At 39.9% G+C, this 20658-nt stretch overlaps 1 protein-coding gene across 1 annotated transcript; it reads left to right on the top strand.

The window, feature by feature from the left end:
- Positions 1 to 1188: 1188 nt before the first annotated feature.
- Positions 1189 to 20118, top strand: LOC119805205 (T-complex protein 11 X-linked protein 2-like). Its single transcript, XM_038317107.1, has 9 exons — positions 1189 to 1312; positions 5540 to 5669; positions 8947 to 9067; positions 9748 to 9968; positions 13651 to 13787; positions 15440 to 15654; positions 15745 to 15926; positions 17051 to 17214; positions 19886 to 20118. Exons 1-9 carry the CDS (start codon positions 1189 to 1191, stop codon positions 20116 to 20118), a joined length of 1527 nt encoding a protein of 508 aa, XP_038173035.1.
- The last annotated feature ends 540 nt before the right edge of the window (positions 20119 to 20658 follow it).

Below are 20658 nucleotides of genomic sequence, written 5' to 3'. Positions count from 1 at the left end.
CATATTTACTCAAAAGAAAAAAAAAACACTTTTGCAGGAATTTGTGGTATTTCACTGTTAAGATAAATGTAAAAGAAAGTGACTTTTGAACAGCATGAAATTAAACAAGAATGTGTTCGTTTCCTTCATAAGTAATTTGCAAGCTATAAGTTTTATCTGGGGGAGTAGGACTAAAAGCTTTGGATGGTTTTTTGATTTTAGACAAAACTGAAATTTAAAGATTAATTCTAATCTGAAAAGGATAGCTGCTTGAAGGCCCTAAGCAGGAAAATTTAGCCTCCTGCCTATATTGTACAGTAATCTGAGCATATTTGCCTGCCTGTCTGCTTTGCATTTTGGGGTACCCTTGGTGTAAAATAACCCCCAACTTATTTTTTTATTTTGTTTTGTCTTTTTTTTTGAGACAGGGTTTCTCTGTGTAACAGTCCTAACTGTCGTGGCACTTGCTCTATAGACACGCTGGCCTCGAACTCAGTGAGATCTGCCTGACTCTGCTTTCTAAGTACTGGGATTAAAGGCAAGCACCATCACAGTTTAGTGACCCCAGGAAGTCCACCCTCCTTTGTGACTCAGTTTGGACTCTCTACATCAGCATCATGTGTAGGGGGAGTGTGCCACATTTCAATGAGTCTTTCAAAGCCTTTCCTGATGGTATCCCCTCTTCCTGGCTGCTTAATGGTATGGTCCACGGACGCCCTAGATTGTGGATCCTGAAGGAGTTTCAGTAATAGGAGCAGCCATCTCGGGGACCGCAGTCAAACACCAAGGACCAGAAAGCGTCAAGAAACCAGGTAAGATTTGTGTGCGAATGTTCCCTGTTGTCCAAGTTTAGGATACCAAATTTCTAGGTGTACCTGAAATGATAGTTCAAGAGGAAGAATCTTTTTCCGGTTCGGTTGGTAAGGTGTTTTGTCTTTCCTTCTAGTGAGTCCATTTCACTTTTGCTTGTTTAACGCTAATCTTTAATTTTCTTAAAGGAACTTCCACTAGTCGCAAGTTGTTCGTTCTTAAGGTATGTTTCAGAACCCTGGGTCTTTCTCTTGAAGGTTCTAGAAGCACTTTCCCCCATGACATTTTAGTCACGAAGGCCCAGGACAGCAGTTGAAGAACTCCTCTCACCTTGTCATCGAGGCAGACCCATGTTACATAAATTTCCCTCTTTTCCTTTCCATTCTAGATACCATCAATATGCCCAAGACCAAGAAAACCACATCCAAGAATGACTCCAGTGAGTCAGAAAATGAGATCCAAAAGCCTAAAGCACCAAGCAAGAACCATAAAGATAATAACAATTCAGAGGGCTCCTCTCCAGGTAGGTCGGTAATGAAAGCTATTATGGCAGGTTAAAAAGATCATGGAACCACCAGATGTGGTGGCACATGCCTTTAAGCTCAACACCAGGAAGGCAGAGGCCAGTGGAGCTCTGTGAGTTCGAGGCCAGCCTGGTCTACAAAGCCAGCTCCAGTCTTTAAAAATCTAACAAAAAAATCCATGGCCGAGGTGCCTTTAAGGGATATAGAGAAAAAGCCTTTTGCAATGAGTCATTTCTTCTACATTGCCCTGCCTGTCCTCTTTTGTATTCATTTCTTGTCTGAACTCTGGTTTTAGCTTTACATACAGGGATTAGGGCCTTGATTGGTAAGTGAAATTAAAATTAAATTTTATATACAAAGTATAGTTTTCTGTGTTTGAAGCCTCATTAGTGTTGGAATCACTTAAAGACAGGGGAAATATACAGCAGACACAACAGGGCAGTGGCCCTTATGAGGTCACGGTGATTGTGACACCATGCTCAGGATCAAGCTAGACAAACTCTTGGCACCGGTGGGGGAGGTAAAAACAAGATGATAGCTTTTGGGAGATGGAGAGCCAGGGTTTTTGGGTTTTTTTTTTGTTTTGTTTTGTTTTGTTTTGTCTCTGGTAGGTCAGCCACTCTCCAGTTATCAGTAGCTCTATTGATTCGTGAACAGATTTTCCAGCTTTTAGCATATTCAATTTGTATTTTCAGTATCTTATAATACTCATTTGCGAGATCTTACACATAACTAGGCAAGGCATTTTTCTGACTACTTTGATGGGATTACATTCATGAGTTCGTTCTCTCCAAATTCATTAGTGATACCTAGAAAAACTGCTGGTTTTTACAAAAAAATTTAGGACAGTTTCATACATGTATAAAATATAAGGTTTTATGCATAATTTCATACGTGGATACAGTGTATCTTATCAGATTAACTTATTCTTTTCTTGTCCCCCTCCTTGTGTTCATCCATATCTTCCATTCAACTAGTTCCCCTCCTGCTTTCATGTTCACTTTTATGACTACATAAATTTAAATAGAGCTGTTTGAATGACGATAGGTGGGGATATTTAGCTATATTTGGGTGGATATTAACAGTGGCTTACAGCACTGTGGAAAAGAAGTACCCCTCCCCTGGCAGCCAGATTGGAGTGGAAGCTTATGAGTTCCTCCGCCATCTACCAAGGGAACTTGATGGGCTTGATTTTGTGTGGATATTGTGCAGGTAAGTACTGTGGGTTCATGGTTGCAATGCCCATAACATATCCAGAAGATAGTATTTCAGAGTACCCCTCCCAATCTCTGACTCTTCATTTTTTCCACATCCACTTCTCTGGTCCTTGGAGGGGGTGATAAAGATGCTCCATTTAATGCTGAGCATGCAATTCTCACTTACTCTCTGCCTTTGGAACAGTTGAGTTTCTGTGTTACCTGCCATTCCCTGTAGAAATACGCTTCTCTGACAGATGCTTAGAGAAGCACTTATGTTGGGTATAAGCACAAATATTTAGAAGTCAAATTGACAGTATCCATTTAGCAAAATAACTGTAGCAGATATTCCACTGGGCATGTGTCTTCCCTAACTGTGGGCTTTTGACCAGGTTTAAAATCCCAGGCATGAGTTCTGTCCTATGGAACAGGCCCCAATTCCAATCACAAAGCAATTGATTTGCCCCATAACAGCCATGTTATTGTTGTACCATAGGAAGTATCTTGATTGTTAGGTTAGATATTTGTTCTTGTTTGAGTACAAAATATCTGGCATAGGTTCTCATATTTGGACACTTGACCCTCCCCTCTCCCCTGCTGTTGCTGCTGTTTGGGAACCTTTAGTGGGAGTCTTAATCAACGAAGTGAATTGCTGAGGGAAGGCCTTGAAGTATAGCATGGCCCCTGTCTTACTTAGGGTTTTCATTGCTATGAAGAGACATCATGACCACAGCAACTCTTATAAAGGAAACATTTAGTTGGGATGACTCGCTTACACTTTCAGAGGTTCCGTCTACTGCCACTACAATAGGGAGCATGGCAGTTGAATGGGGCTGGAGCTGAGAGTCCTACATCTTGATTCAGAGGCAGCAAGAAGTCAGACTAAGTGAAGCTTGAGAAAAAGACTTCAAAGCCTGCCCCCCATAGTGACACACTTCCTCCAACAAAGCCACACCTCCTTCCTAATAGTGCCACTCCCTTTAGGATCATTTTCTTTCAAACCACTACAGCCCTGTTTTCTGTTCACTTCTTTTCCTCCTTGCTGCCATATTTTCCACCACAATGAATTATATCGCCCTGGAAGTCTAAGCCACAATAAAGCCCTTTCTCCCTTAAGTTGCCATTGTCAGGGTACTTCATTGCAGCAACTAAGATGGTATTAGATCATAGAGGGTTCTCAGCAGGGATAGCCACTGAGAATTTCCTTTTCTCTGCCTGTATAGCACATCCTGGCACTATTAACATTAACCAGAAAGGAGGAAGATTCTAGTTGGCCAGTCTCTGGAAGAGAAATAAGTGGGACCTGCCTGGTAGGACACAGAGGCACAAGGTCTCAGAAGGCATGGTGGGGAGTTGAATAGCCTCTGTAGAAGGAAGAAATTGGGAGGCTAACATGGTGCCAATTTGTGATATGCTGGGATACCTGTTGGGAAAAAAGGAGTGATCAGCAGGAACTGGAGAGGAAAAAGGTAATTGGGGATGAATATGATCACAATGAATTATGAGATTATTCAGAAAAAATGAAAAATATTAAAATCCTGATTCCTTCAGTGGCCTACTATTCAGTTAAGACTATTTTTCAGTTTCCAAGTGTTTGTCTAATTTCTGTTGGTGCTGATTTCTGTTTTATGTCAATATACTCTGACAATATATAAGAAATTACTTTGATTCTCTTTTTCAATTTTTTATATTAGAACTTTTAATTAATAAATTATTAGTATCATTAAATTTGTTGTTTGAAAACTTTACCCTCATACCCCTACCTTTCCATCTCCTTACTACCGGTCTACTCCCCTACGTCTCTAAAAAGATTTTTCAATATTATGCTTATTTGATTTATTTTGTGACCCATGGAGCTTAACCAGGGCCATCTGTATAACCACAGGTGTGGAACACCATCTCTTGGAATTGATGGGCTCTGCAGTGGGTACAAAAGTGAAGACAACAACTCTCCCTTTAACAGAATCTATCTGTAGCTAAATTGGTCATCAGTAGAAGATAGGGCCACATTAATCACCATCTGCTTTTTATGACAGGTTCTTTACAGAACTAGTCTTGTTCCAGCCCAGTTCTGCTAGTCTTCTTGTGGTATTTTGAATGAGAATGCACGCCATAGAGCCATGGAATGTTTAGTCACCAGGGACTTTAACTATTTGGGAAGGATTAGGAGGCGTGGCCTTGTTGGAGTAGATGTGACCTTTTTGGAGGAGATGTGTTCCTGGGAGCAGGCTTTGGGGTTTCAAAAGCTTATTCCAGTCTCTCTCTCTCTCTCTCTCTCTCTCTCTCTCTCTCTCTCTCTCTCTCTCTCTCTCTCTCTCTCTCTCTCTCTCTCTCTCTGTGTGTGTGTGTGTGTGTATGTGTATGTCTCTCTCTTTCTATCGATCAGGATGTAAATCTCCCAGCTATTGCTCCAGCATCATGCCTGTCTACTTCCAGCCATGAACATCATGGACTAATAACCCTCTAAAACTATAAACAAGCCCCAAACTAAATGCTTTATTATAAGAGTTGCTTTGATTGTGTTGTCTCTTCACAGCAATAGATCAGGAACTAAGGCACCTAGTTACTGTGAGTTCCTATTTGCAATGACTATATCAAATTTGAGGATGATATTCAAAGCTCTCACCCTATCTTTAGTTCTTACACATTTCCTTGCTTCTCTTCCTCAATGGTCTCTGAGCCTTAGAGGGTGTGATATATATGTCTTGTTTAAGACTGAGTCCTCAACTGTCATTTATTCTCAGTGTCTTGGGTAGCCATGGATCTCTACATTCATCACCATTAACTGTAGTATTTTTAAGGTTTGCTTTATCCCTATTGTGATCAATTTTAGAGATTTTGTTTGTTTATTCTCTGTCGGTTGCCTGGAATATTATGCAGATGTATATCAAATCCAATCGATGTGTTTTATTATGTCCAATTTTCTACTACACACCTTCTTAGTATGATTTTATCTATGTGTATAGTTTGTTCTCTAATAGCAAATTTGTGTGGCCTCTTCTTTTGATGACTATTGTGCTTTTCTTTCAGCGAGCCAGCCAGTAGACCTTTCTACTGAAGATAGAAAGTCAGATAACGAAGTTTCCAAATTGAGTGTTGCACATGAAATCGCTGTAAACCAAGATTTAGTGGTAAAAGAGAATGATTTTTCTGAAAGCAGGTAAATATTCTTATTTATTTACTCATCTCGGCATGGTTACATAGGTTAGATTATTTTTGTCATGTTTGATTTTTTTCTATTAAAACATGCAGTGCTTGATTAAGTCTGTCTCAAATAGCATCAAATGGAACAGGAGGATAATCCATATCATTATCTAATTTAAAAAGCATTCTGCCAGGTGGCAGCGCATACCTTTAATCTTAGCACTTGGAAGGCAGAGACATGTCATTCTCTGAGTTTGAGATTTTGTAGACCAGCCTGGTCTACAAAAAGAGATCCAGGACAGCCATGATTGCACAGAGAAACACTTTCTTGAAAAAAAAAAGAAAAGGAAAAAATCTAGTAGTGGGGATGAAGAGATGGCCCAGTAGCTAGGACCAGTTACTGCCCAAACATGAGGACCTAAATTCAAATCCCCAGAACCCATGTGAAAAGTATGGCATGGTGTTGTGCACTCATGCCCTGTATCCCAAGCAATATGTAGGGCAGAAACAAATGGATCTTTAGGCCTTGCTAGCTGCCACCCTGGCTTCAGGTTCATTAAGAGGCTATCTCAGGGAAATAAGGTGCAGAGTGACAGAATAAGGCATCTAATATCCTTCTCCAGCCTCTATATGTGAATCCTCAAAGGAGCCCCTAGACTGTACACACACATCACAGTTGCACATAAACAGACACACAAAGTGTCAGAATATCAAATTATATCTAAAGACCAAATAAATCAATGTAATTGTCAGAATGTTAATTCTTGGTTTTTAGTAAAGAATTTCAGATTCTTGCAGATAGACTTGGAGGTTATAGCTGCTAGAAGCTCCTCTTAATTTTCTGCAAATTCAGTGGATGCATGTAGTGGCATTTCATTTGCATTTTAATAAATGAAGCTTGCCTGAAGATCAGAGAGCAAAACAACCCCACTTGTCAGCCTTTCGGACTAGGTAGTGGTGACACACACCTTTAATCCCAGTAGTCACACTAGTTGCCATAGAAACCAGCACTAGAGAGGATTATAAAATGAGAGGAGACAGCTCTCAGGGATAGTCTCATTCTGAGATTCCTGGAGGCAGGATCGCCATTTTGGACTGAGAGGTTGAAGTAAGTACAGTCAGTGACTGGCTGCTTTGCTTTTCTGACTTTTATGTTGAACCCCAATTTCTCTCTCTGAGTTTTTATTAATTGTACATCAGATAAACAATGTTTCAATTTTGATTTCATTTTCTTTGTATGGTTGTTTTGTCTCCATATATCTCTGTGCACCACATGTGTGCAGTGCCCAAGAAGACTAGAGAGAAGGGTGATGGATACCTTAGGGCTGCAGTTACAGACAGTTGTGAGCCACCATGTGATTCCTGGGACTCAAACCCTGGCACTGGAGATGAGCAACGAATGCACTTAACTCCTGAGCCATCTCTCTGACCCGACAAATAACTTTTCTAGTAATGATATTGTCATGAGTAAGAAATTTCAGAGCATTTATATTTTATGATTTAATAAAAGAAGAGTCTTCATAATTACATTGATATTAATATATAAATGCATAAATGAGCCATTCAGTAAGTATAGATTGAATGCCTTTAATGGATCATTAGCCATTAAATGTGGGCTGGAAAATGAAAGGTGCTCACCGTTGGCCCTGATAATCTATTTGGTCCCTGGAACTCACATGGGGGAAGGAGAGAACCATCTCGTACAATTTAATCTCTTACCTTCACACAGATTCTGTGACACTTTGTATGGGGTACATGTGCATGCTCATTTGTGTGTATGCATACACATACACATACACATACACACACAGTGTAAGTAGAAAGAGTTAAAAGAATTCATTTTTGCCATAAATGTTACTTTATAGCTTTTTAAACTTCTCATCTTGAATGCCTCTATTATTTTGACACTTTAGGGATTCTGTGACTAAAGCACCATGCTCTATCTTGGTTCTTGGGATTTCTCATGAATCTTGGATTTATTCTGTTTGTTGCTCATAGTGAAACATGCTAAATACACCTTCCATGAATGGAGTTTTTACCAAAACACGTGTAATCTAGAATTTTCTGCATTCAGTTCATAGTCCCTGGAATTTGAGTTCTATTTATTTCCTGGATTTACATTCCAGTAATTAATGGAAGCAACATTGCCATTCATTCATTTACCAAGCATTTATTGAGTGTAGTTCCTAGGTGGAAAGTAGAGCGCTGATTGCTGAGGACACACAGGTAGAACAGATAACCCAAGAGCTAGTGTGTAGAGGATGCATCTGTCTTAGCTAATGAATGGAGTTCTTTGTTAATATGCAGTTGCCCGGGTGACTATTGGGGAAGACTGTCTTGAAATCATAAAATTTGAGTTGACTCCCACGAGGATGAATAGGTACATTTTAGCTGATCGTTCTGTGAAAAGCACTCCAAAGATGTCTCTTCAAAGGCATAGAGGTAGAAAATAACTACTGCTCACTCTAAACAGATTATTGTTGCTTCAGTGTAAGGTGTTGGGAGAAGGAAGGACTCAGTGTTAGGGAGAGCTGACAGAGTAGCAGCAGGTTGAGTCACTGAGATTATATAACTGGAGTGTGTTATGGAGCTCTTGAAAGACATTAGATGAACAAGACATGATGAGTGGATTTGAATCTTGGGAAAAACCATTGATTTTAACAAGGATGTGTCACATTCTGGGAGAAGATGTTCACTTTATAGACCCTTGTAAATGGACAGATGTGAGATGATGTTTGGCTAGGATGGATTCCAGACACACTTAAGATTTAAGTCTGAATCAAATTACGGTTCTTCTGAAGGGAGAGGTAGAGGGGGAGAAAGGAGAGAAGAACAGGGTTTTTTTTGTGTGTGTGTGAGAGAGGGGGGGGGAGGGAGAGAGGGAGAGAAGAGAGAGAAAGAAGACAGAGGAGAGAAAGAAGAAAGAAGACAGAGAGAGAAGGGGAAAGAGTATTGTTGAGAGTGGAAGACAGAGACAGAGAGACACAAGGAGATTCTGGAAGGGGGGGAAAGGAGGGAGAGAGGGAAGGAGGGAAGGAGTGGGGTATGTGTGGGGAGACAGAGACTGACTTGCACTCTGGTATCTTTCTGTGATAACCTGTGATTTTCTGTGGTTTTATTTTTTAAATCTGACACCAACTGAAGTTTATTAGGCACTTCTCAAATCTGAACGTAGCTCCTCTCTGGCCTATCTGTTGAATGGTTTATCATGATTTCAAATGTCTTTGAGGGATTGTGATCCTGTATCAAGTTTCGAGGTAAAGATTATTTTACACATTTCACTTTCTCAGTAGTCTGGAAAGCAATTTCGTGGAGACCATGTACAATGCATTTTGGGACCACTTGAAAGATCAGCTGTCAAAGACTCCTCCTGACTTTTCTTGCGCTCTTGAACTTATAAGCAACATCAAACAGGTAAGTAGACACCCCTCTCTCTGTTGATGCAAAGTTTCCAGACCTTAGACCTTGGATTATTAATATTATTAATGTTCTAAGTAGCGTACTTTATGAATGCATATGGGATGAATTAACTCCAATTTTATTTGTATAAGACATAGCTTGAGGGTTAGGGTATTTCTTACTTTAATAACATAATGTATCAGTCAATAAAACATATTTTCACTCAACTTCCACTAAGTTTTAAGTGTTCCAGAAGCACAGAAAATAATGCAAGCTCTTTTCCACAAGGAATTTACATTCCGAGTCAAAAAGTTATTCCAAGTGAATTTTGAAAATTACCATGCTTATTTCACTCTTGCTCTTTGGAGCAAAATAATCTAAAAATGCTCTTAACTTCTGCTCAGAATGTGTTATCATTTTGTGGAGGTGCATATGTTGTAACCTGTTGCAACTATCCTTGCTGCCCTACTCATTTTTATTTATCTTTTTATGTCCATTCTGCTTTAAGAATAATCACTACTGCTATAAATGGTATCTGTGAAGCCTAGAATTATAATTGTCCCCCACACAGACACAAATAACTGTCTGCGAAATTTGACCCTGAGAAGACAAAGTCTGACACGCTTTTAGCCTGGGTGTAAGTTTAGGAGTCTAAGCAGAATATGGATGGCTCTTTTGATTTTCTTTTGTGGCAGATTTTGGTGTCGCTGCTATTTCCACGCCAGAACCGTTTAAGAAGTGAGATTGAAGAAGCATTGGACATCGATCTCCTAAAGCGAGAAACAGAGCACGGGTCTCTGAATGTCCCTCATCTCTCGAGCTATATTCTCAACTTGATGGCCCTCCTTTGCGCACCGGTTCGGGATGAAGCTGTACAGAACCTAGGGAGCATAAAAGATCCAGTAGAGTTGCTGAGGCAAGAATCTAGTCATGTTGTTTTATCTGTTTTTTTGTTGTTAATAACGTGCTACCACAGCATGGATTAACAATAAAGAAAAAAAATATTTTGGCTCCCATCTTAGAAGTTTAAAGTTGAGGGGCTGTGTCCAGTGAAAGCGTTCTTGCTGACGGAGTCTCGAGGTGGTACAGGGCACCCCATGATGAAAGAAAGAGCCTGTGTGGGTGTGTCTAGTTTTCAATCCCATGAGTTCTAGCCTGCCACTCTTGTGTAATCATGGTGACAGTCTAAAGGCTTCATCTATAAACTCTGTAGTTGGATTAAGTTTTTCACCCTCTTAGTATCTCACAGTTGGGTTTAAAGTTTACTAGTTTGGGATCAGCAAACCATTTTCAAACCATAGCACACGCTGCTCCTGAAATCTGCCTTACGTAACGTGAAAGAAAACTTTGAGCCAGATATTATTTATGATAGACCTCTGTTTTAATTGTTGTCCTCCTGTGTGGAAGACCTGATTAATATTTTTTCACTTTTTAATTTTCTACTTTTACTTTTTCATTTTTAATCAATTATTTATGTTTATTTTATTTTATATGCATAAACATTTGCCTGCCAAAATGTATGTATGTGCACCATGTAGTACTTGCTATGGCCAGAAGAGGATGTTGGATCCTCTGCAACTGGAGTATGGGTGTTTATAACCCACTATGTGACTACTAGGAATTAATCCAGCCTTCTGCAAGAGCAACAAGTGCCCTTAACAACTGAGAAATCTCTCCAGCTTCTCTTTCTCATTATCTGCTGACAGCTTCATACATATTATCCTTTATCATCCCTCTTCCAATCATATGCTGATCCCCTTCTTCCCAGTTAGTCTTCTTCTGACATGTGTGTCTGATTTCATGCAGGGTGTGTGAAGGTAGCTGCTACTGCCATGTGTTCATGATTGCAATGGATTTGTGAAATCCAGAAGACAGCAGCATTTCCTAGCACTCTTCCTCATCCTTCAGCTCTTAGAATCTTTCTGCTCTCTCTTCTGTAATGTCTGCTGGACCATGGAGGGCATGATATACATGTCCTATTCATGTCTGGGCACTAACAAGTCACTTATTCTTAGCACTTTGACCAGTCTTAACTGTTATGTGGTGTAAAAGCATCTTTTATGTCCCAAATTGAGACACACTGCTGACTTGCATCATTTTATTCCTTGTCCTTTTACAGTATCTCTGCTTTATCTTGATGCCATTTAAAATGGTTATTTGGATCCCATCTATTAAATGAAGTATAGTGCTAGTTCTATCGATTTCCACCCATCCCATCTCAAATGTCGTTCTGTTTCTCCCAGCCTAAACTCTGTGCTGAAATGGAAGTGAAGACTCTCAATGTTTCACAGCTAGAAGGACTAGAAGGAAAAAATGATTTATTTATGAGTTGGAAATTAATCACCCACATTGCGACCACTCATAGATAATTGTTAATGCCTTGGTGGTTTCCCTTTTTTCTCTGCCCTGTTCTGAACATAGCCAATAGCTACAGTGCAAAGAACTCTCGACTGGCTATTGAAAGGTGCCTGTTTTTAGCTCTGCTATTAATTTACCCCCTGGCCTTTGGTCCCTGGATGGTGCATTTTTTCTTTATCTGTTTTATAAAAAATGTTTTTTAAACAATATTGGAATAGTCTTGGTTGCCCCAACCTCCATAGTTTTACCGGCCCTATGATATATAAGAAATTGTTATGAATTCAAGTCTCTTATCTGCAGCTTTCTGTACTGGAGTCTTGGATGCTTCACTTCAGCTCCACTAGACATTGCCATATGTGTGGTACTCTTTGTCAACTCTACCTCTATGGCAGATTTCTGCCCAGGCTCCCAGAATGTCTCATTCATATATATATATATATATATATATATATATATATATATATATATATATATATATATATTTACATTCATATATTCTTATGCTTGTAAAATTATCCCCACAAGGGTACTGCTAAGGCTTACCATTGTCTTCTCCAGGCTTTTGATTGGTGTTACAGTCGAATCTAAGTTACACTTCAGCTTTTTTGCACTGGTGTGTTGTTTGTTGAGGGACAATATACAGAAATTCAGGGAGCAGAGTCTCTATGTATTATTGGGAAACAATTGTGACATTCTTTGGGTGTGTCTATAATCTTACACTAAACATCCTTACTTCCCTTGAAGATCTTTGAAGTTCATTGGAGATATTTCCCTTTGCCTTCATAAACAGCACACTACTTCCTTCGATCCATACTAATCACATTACAAAAAGAATCACTTGGTTGTAGTAGGAGGCCGCTTGTTTGTTTCTGGCTCCTCAGCCCTGAAATAACCACACAGAAACTGTATTAATTAAATCACTGCTTGGCCTATTAGTTCTAGCTTCTTATTGGCTAACTCTTACATCTTAATTTAACCCATTTCCATTATTTTATATTTTTCCACGAGGCTCATGGCCTACTGGCAAGGTTCCAGCTGGCAGTTCGCATCTTTCCCCTCCGGTAGCTTACATGGTATCTCTTTGACTCTGCCTACACTCTGCCTATATCTTTTCCAACCTGGCTATATTCTGTTAAGTCACTGGCCAAAAGCAAATGGCTCTTTAATCATTAACCAATAAAAGCAAACCACTTGGTTTCATTTGGTTTGTTCTTGATGGCTTTTTACTATTTACATTGCCAAGCTTTAATTTTCCAAGTTATTCAGCTCTCCTCACGTTTCAGTTATGATCCTCATCTCTGAATCATTGTTTCTTTCATGTATTTCTGTACATGATTTAAAGTAGCCTTGTAACTCCTTCAGTATTGTGCTGAGAAAGTTAATGTCCCTAATATCTCAGGCCATTGTTCTTATAACTTGCCTTCTCTAAAACACTTTGACTAGGGATACAATTAATTCAAGGTATTTGCTAGTTCATATCAAGGATGACTTTTACTCTACTTTACCATGAGATAAACCATTCTGGTTCCCAGTAAGACTCTTCATTTTCACTTGAAACTTCATTTATTCACCTTTACTATCTATTTCTACCAACATTTTGATCATGAATACTTTGGTAGTGTCCAAAAGTATCTGATATATTACAGATATGCTCCCTCACCTGAGTCATTCTTGATACCCTGTTCACATTAACAAATCTTTTTTATAGCCCGTTTCTCCAAGCTCTTTCAGATTCTACCCATTTCCCACATTTTCAGGTATTGTATAGATTAACAGTCCTAATTTTCAGTATTACTTATCTGTATTTCTGTATTTCTGTTGTTCTGTTAGCAAAGTACTCATGTTTCAGCAATTTCTAAAATGCATAGATTTATTTCTTAGGACTGAACATCTAATACGAAGTAACTGCATCTGGTAAGGACATTCTTCATGCATTATAACATGATGGAAACCATTATCTGGTCAAATAGAGCAACATTAAATTCTTAGCCTCACCTTCTTTTATAATTCAATCCACTTAGCCCTCATGACATAAATACCTCCCATTAGGTCCCTACTCAAAGCAATTAAATATTTTTTTTGAGTACATGTTCCAACATTAGCAGTCTGTGATTGAAGTAAGTACTTTACAGGCCTGTTCTTATTCTAAATACTTGGACTTTATTATTTCTTCCTTGAACTCCACTCCCAAACACTAGTTTCTGTTCAAACTTTAAATATTCTGTTTTTGTCTGTGACAGGGGCATCTTCCATGTTCTTAGCCTGATGAAAAAGGACATGATGAACTATACGATCAAGAACATTCAGCCATACTTGCAAGAACAGTCTGTCCAATGTGAACGAGCTAAATTCCAGGAACTCCTTGACAAGCAGCCCAGTATGTTTATAATTAAACTAGAGGGGGAAATTGGTCTTTGATTTTCCTTATCTTTTTTAACAGTGATTTTTTTTAACTTTTGAATAGAAAGTTTACTTCTTGGATCAGGAGTGAAGAAAAGCAGAATTTTCTAAGGCAGAAAGACCTATACAAATCATTTTAAAAATTAAGTTTGATCTTTGACAGTGTCATACATGTACACTGTACAATCTGATCACTTCCAACCCCAGCCTTTCTTAGGCTCTCCCACTCCCACAATTCCCCCTTTAAAGGGTCCCCTGTCCTGCTTTCCTGTCTTTTTGTTTTATGACCATCTGAGTTGGAAAATTATTCACATCATCCTGTGTGTATGGAACCATCCACTGGAGTAGGAACAGCTCACGTGGTGGTACATCACTGAATGACTCTCCCTCTCTCCGAAGCCACTTCCAGGTAGTTCCTGAAGGATGGCACAGACCCATGAGCCCCTTCCCTACCCATGACTGGGTTTTGACAGACACAGTCTTGTTCAGACTCAGGATGGCTTAACTGTCTCAGCTGCTTTAGATCATGATTGCAAAAGCCATGTCATGTCCAGAACATAACAATTCACTGCCCCCCTCTCTGTCGTCCCTCGTTTGTACTCTCTGCCTTCTATTCTATGGTGTTCCCTGAGCCTTGGAAGGGATGCAATGGATGTTCTGTTTAGAGCTGACTGTACAATAGTTACTTATTCTTAGCACTTTGTCCAGTCACAAGTCATTGCACAAATTGCTGTTTGCTGCAAAAAGAAGCATCTCTGATCAAGTCTGAGAACAACGCATGAGTATGGATATAAATATTGAGAGGTAGTTTGACAACGTTTCTAGTTAGAAAAATGAAGCAATAGACTCATTCCTAGGGACTATGAACTCTTCAGACATAGGTCTTTGCCAGGCTTACAAAGTCAGGCATGAACTCCCTCCAATGGAGTGGGTCCCTGATTCTATCAGAAAGTTATTGATTACCCCCATATTGGTCATGTTGGCTGTAGAAGGAGGCGGCGGGGCTGCGTCCCGCCACCCGGCTGCCAGCTAGCTTTACACCCAAAATAATTACACGGAAACTGTATTCTTTTAAATACTGCCTGGCCCATAGTTTCAGCCTCTTATTGGCTAATTCTCACATCTTCCTTTAACCCATATTTAGTAATCTGTGTACCTCCACGAGGTGTGGCTTACCAGGAGAGATCTTAACCTGTGTCCATCTCGGAGAGGAGAATCATGGAGACTCACTATGGCGACTGCCTGAAGCGTCTCCCCACTCCTGCTACCCAGCATTTTGTTCTGTCTACTCTGCCTACCTAATTTTCTATCTCTTAAAGGGCCAAGGCAGTATCTTTATTAAAAATGAAAGTATCACATAGACACTCCTCCATCAGTTGGCATTGCACTAGTTTGCAGATCATGTCTGAAATGTTCATATTGTGGGAAACAGGGTCTACAGGTTGGTGGTGTGTTCCTCACCCAATGCCTGCATGGCACCTTCTTATACTGTGAGAACGATTCTGGAAGGAAATACCCTGTTCCATTACAGCTTTTAAAATTGCTCTTTTCTTCACCAAGAGACTAGCTTGAAGTCTCTTAACTTTAAACTTTACAGTTTAAACATATTCTTCCCCTTCTCTTCCATAGATCTCCTTGATTGCACCATCAAATGGATGACTAGAGCTGCCACAGATATCACCAAACCACTGCCAAGCACATCTGTCTCACCGAGCTCCTCTTCTGGCATAAGTTTATTTTCATTTCCAACCACTGACCCAGACCCGCCTAGTCTTACGACAGTGTTATACCAAGGCTATCTAAACCTCGTTCTTAGGGACCATGGGAATGAAGAGTTCCCTGAGGTAGGAATGTGTGTCGAGTTATCTCGTTACCTCTTACTCAGAAGCACCACTGTGGCCCTCCTAACAGTCTGTTCTTTCTTGCCTAACCAGACTATGCTGATGGATAAGGCACGACTGCAGGCCATGAGGTCCAAATTACACCACTTGACAATTCTTGCATCTGTTTTACTTGTTGCAAGAAGTTTCTCTTGTGGTGTTTTATTCAGTTCACCAGAATTTGTGGAAAAACTGAAGAACATCACCAAGGAACTAACAAAGGAATTTAGCTCCAAGTATGTTTTATCAATCTTTCCATTTGCTTGTATGTGTGTGTATGCACATGTATGTACATGGTCATTTGTTTGTGCAAGGCTTTAACAAAAAAGTTTAGCTCCAAGTATGATTTATCGATCTTTCCATTTGTGTGTGTGTGTGTGTGTGTGTGTGTGTGTATACACATGTATGTACACAGTCATTTGTTTATGCAAGTGTGTGCACATGTCAAGGCGAGAGGTAAACTGCAGGGATTTTTCTCTTGTTTTCCACCTTAAATTTAAAACACGGTCTCTCATTGAACTTGAAGCTAACTAATTAGGCTAGGCTGGCTGGCCAGCAAGTTCCAGGGAGAAGCCTGTCTATGCCTCCATAGTGCTGTGATGACAGTCATACACCATCACATTTGGCTTTTTGTGTGAGTACTGTGGAACCAAGCTCAGGTTCTCATTTTTGTGTGGCAAGAATGTTTTCAAGTGAGCTTTCCAGCTCTTTCGTGTTTTTACAGTGCCATTTAGGCCATTGACAGGCAATGTAATATTCCATTATTCTTCACACAAAAGGCCCTCTGGGAACCAGAGCCAAAAAGATTGTTGGTATTTTAGGTTTGGCATAGAGAAGAATAACAATTTACTACCCAGAAGGAGGATAAAGTGGTTACTTTGTTAAAATATTCATTATTATCTTTTCTATCGGTGAGACACTATGTATTTCATCAGGGAACAATGGATTTTTGTAATTTATACCCTGAAATTGATCATTTAGTCATAAATATTGATTGCCAGTTCCATGCTTGCAGAGAGAAAGAGGAACTAGAAATGTAATTTTATTAGTTTACTTGCATTTTTGTAAAGTAGGAAAAAAAATACTATGTAAAAATATCTAAGAACAATATTCTAATGTTCAGGATGTAACCAAACCCTTGCCCAATATATATTGTTCCATTTAAAGTTGGCATATAGTACTGCGTGAATAATTTGGTACCTTAAAGATAATAACAAAACTCTTATATGTGCTCATTGATTCATGTTTTCGATTGATGGTGAGAGGGTCACAATTCTTCTTTGGTATGCCTACTTCTAGGATGGGGCATATTAGGGTTTGGCCCTTATATCTGGAAACCTCTATTTTCTTCATTCTCCAGGCCAGAAGAATCAATGCTCAGTGTCAGTGATCAGATATCTCAAGAAATCCATCAGGGGCTCAAGGACACTGGCCTCACTGTCCTGAGCAGTGAAAACAGGGCATCACTTGTAGGCCAACTTCGTAACATTGCCAAGAAGGAGAACTGCATTCGTACCATCATTGGTAAGAGTCCCGCAAGTGGTAAGAAATAGCAGTAATATAACAGGTAGAAGTTAAACTCTCTTTCTACAAAGCTATACCTTCCAATCCTTCTAATCCTGCCAAAAAGTTTCCCTCCTTGGTGACTAAGCATTCAAACATATAAGCCCATAGGGGTCATCTTATTCAAACCACCACATTCCACTCCCTGGCCCAGACAGGTTTATATAACCATATCATAATGCAAAAATAATCATTCAGTCCATCTTCAAAGTTCCCATAGCCTATCACAGTCTCAACGCTGTCTAAAAAACAGAGTTCAAATTTTCAGGGACTTGTGACAATCCCTTAACTGTAATTTTTTATAAAATTAAAATTAAAAACCACATACTTCCAACATATAATATCACAGAATATACATTAATACTCCAAAAGTGGGGAAAGGGAGTATAGTGAGGAAATACTGGTCCAAAGCAAATTCAAAACCCAGCAGGGAAAACTCCAAAGTTTTCATCTCCACATCTGATGTCAATGTACTTTTCAGAACTTCAACTCCTTTTAGTTTTGATGACTACAGTATGCTCTCTCTCTTGGGCTGGTTTCACATCCAATCTGCAGTCTTCCTTGGTAGGTATCCCATTACTTTGGCATCTCTAACATCACCCAGGCTTCATCTTCACTGCCTCACACAGTATCCTCTCTGGACCTCCATTCAGGGGATTTCCTGCTACACACCTGGCCTCAGTGGCTTTCCTTAGCTGGGAGGGAGATTCCAGAGCCCTTTTCTTGAAGCTTCCAAGTTCTGCAGCTTGCTGGAGCTGGAACAAGGTCCCCTCCTACAATTACATTTGCATCAGATTTCTGGTTTTGATGATTTTCTTCACTGCTTATTATTTCCTTTTATTCCTTTTCACAAATGGGAAGCTTAGCCGAGCAGGGCCTTACCCTGAGGTCACCACTCCCTTTATTCCATTGAGCATCAGGCTTTTCTTGAAATATTTTAGTTCAGTATTGACTTTAGCTTCATTATACTTCCTGATGTTCTTTTTTTCTCCCCAAACTATACATTTTATATTTTTTCATGATCAGTTTGCTCCTTTTCATTATAGAGCTGCACAAGAATGACCATTAATAACCACACAACAGAGTCAATACTAAGCTATCTTGAAATCTCTTCTGCCAATGACATTAATCCAAAACTTCATTTTATCTTCAGACAGATTTTTAGGACAAGGACAGAAAGAAGCCACATTTTTTAACCAAATATTTAACCAAAATATCACAGAATCATCTCTAGGCCACTTACTAATTATTATTCTTCTCTTATGAAACCTCTTGAGCTGGGCTATCATAGTGCAAATCGATAACATCTTCCACACTCTTACCAGTATGAGCCACTAAGACCTCTTAAAATGTTCAACTGCTTTATTTTTATGTCCTGACTGCATTTCCCCCTCCCTCCTCTCCTCTCAGATCCTCCTCGTTCTCCCCTCTGTCCCCCCATTTACTCCTCCTCCATCTCTGTTTAGGAAAGGGTAGGTCTCCCATGGATATTAACAAAACATGACATAGCAAGTTGCAGTAAGACTAAGCACCTTCTCATGCGCAAGGCAACCCAGTGTGAGGAAAAGTCCCAAAAACAGGCGGAAGAGTCAGAGACAGCTCTGCTCCCACTGTTAGGAGTCCCACAAGAAGACCAAGCTACACAACTATAACATACATACAGAGAATCTGGGTCAGTTCCACGCAGGCTCCCTGGCTGTTGGTTCAGTCTCTATGAGCCCCTGTGAGCTCAGGTTAGTTGATTCTGTGAGTTTTCTTGTGGTGTCCTTGACCCCTCTGGCTCCTACAATCCTTCCTCTCCTTCTGCAGGATTCCTGAAGTCTGCCTAATATTTGTCTGTGGGTTTGCATCTGTATCCATCAGTTACTGGATGAAGCCTCTCTGATGACAATTGGGCTAGGCACCAATCTCTGAGTATAGCAGAATATTGATAAGCATCATTACCATGACATTTTTTTCCTCCAGTCATGTTTGGTTCTATGCTAGGTCTCTGAGCTATCTAGCCTATAGATCCTGGTGCTCCAGGCAGTGTCAGGGGTGGGCTCCCTCTCATGACATGGGTTCAACTGCTTTCTTAATGCAAAGTCCCAAAGTCTATATTCTACCAACAAGCAGCATGGTTAGGCCTGACATAGCAATAACCCATTTCCTAGGACCAACTTGTGTTCTAGTCATTGTTCTACTGCTGTGCAGCAATACCATGACCAAAGGAACTCATATAAAAGAAAACATTTAATTGAGGCCTTCTTACAGTTTCAGAAGCTTAGTCCATTATCACCATGGCAGGAAACATGGCGGTAGGCAGGAGTGGTGCTGGGGAAGTAGCTGAGAGCTACATAATGATCTGTAAGCAGAGAGAGGCAGAGATTGAACATGGCATGGGCTTTTGAAACTTCAAAGCCCATCCCCAGTAACACACCTGCTCCAACAAGGCCACACCTCATAGTCCTTCTAACCCTTTAAATCAGTTCCACTTCCTTGTAACTAAGCATTCAAATATATGAGCCTATGGGGGGCCATTCTTATGCAAACCTCCACAGTGAAAAAAATGTAAAATTTTTGTGAGCAGACAGTGAATGTTGAATTTATTCTGAACCCCCCTTTCTACTTTTCATTTTGTTTTCTTTGACAGAACAACGGATACATTTGTTTCTTAAATGCTGTTTGATTCATGGAATGCGGGCATCTCTTCTAGACTTCCAAGGAGGACTTCTTTTCATTGAGCCAGAGTTGGCAGAACTAGGGTGGAAATTTGTCAATCTGATGCATTACAACCAGCATGTATTTGGTCCATACTATGCTGAGATCCTAAAAAATATCATCTCTCCACCAAATGCAGAAAAAAATGAAGAAAAACCTATCTGATAATGCTGGTCCCAAGTCCTGGCATGAGGAATCTGAAGAGAGGACTCATACTTACCGAATAACAACCAACAATTGCAAGGAGTCCTCTTTCCTCACTAACAGCCAGGATGCAACTGCAAGGGCCAACCACATAGACACCCAATGGCCCAATCCCCTTAATTAATAAATTCGTGAGCTGCAAGAAAACTTCAGTGTCTTTTATGTTGCAACTAAAGCTATCGCTCTTGCCCCTTTCTCCTATGAAAAAAAAACCACTGGGATCTCAGTTTCCCTGCAATGACTAAGAAGGTCAGTTCTTAGTATGGTAGCTTGGACAGGCATCAGGGAATGGCAATAATATTATTTTCTTCAGTTGAAAAAAGTTTCCTTGATTGGTACAAGAAATCTAAAAATTATCACCCAAGCAGCAGTGAAGGATTCCCTTTCCACCACAGATCTCACAAAGTTATAGAAATAAAACCACTGATGCACTTCCACAGCCTTTTAGACAGGCTCAGTGAAGAACTGTGACTGCCTTATCAGTGTCCCCATTCAGCTGGA

The sequence above is a fragment of the Arvicola amphibius genome, chromosome X, assembly GCF_903992535.2.
Source record: "Arvicola amphibius chromosome X, mArvAmp1.2, whole genome shotgun sequence".
NCBI lineage: Eukaryota > Metazoa > Chordata > Mammalia > Rodentia > Cricetidae > Arvicola > Arvicola amphibius.
Note: the sequence above shows the minus strand (reverse complement) of the source record. Positions and strands in the feature narration are given on the sequence as shown.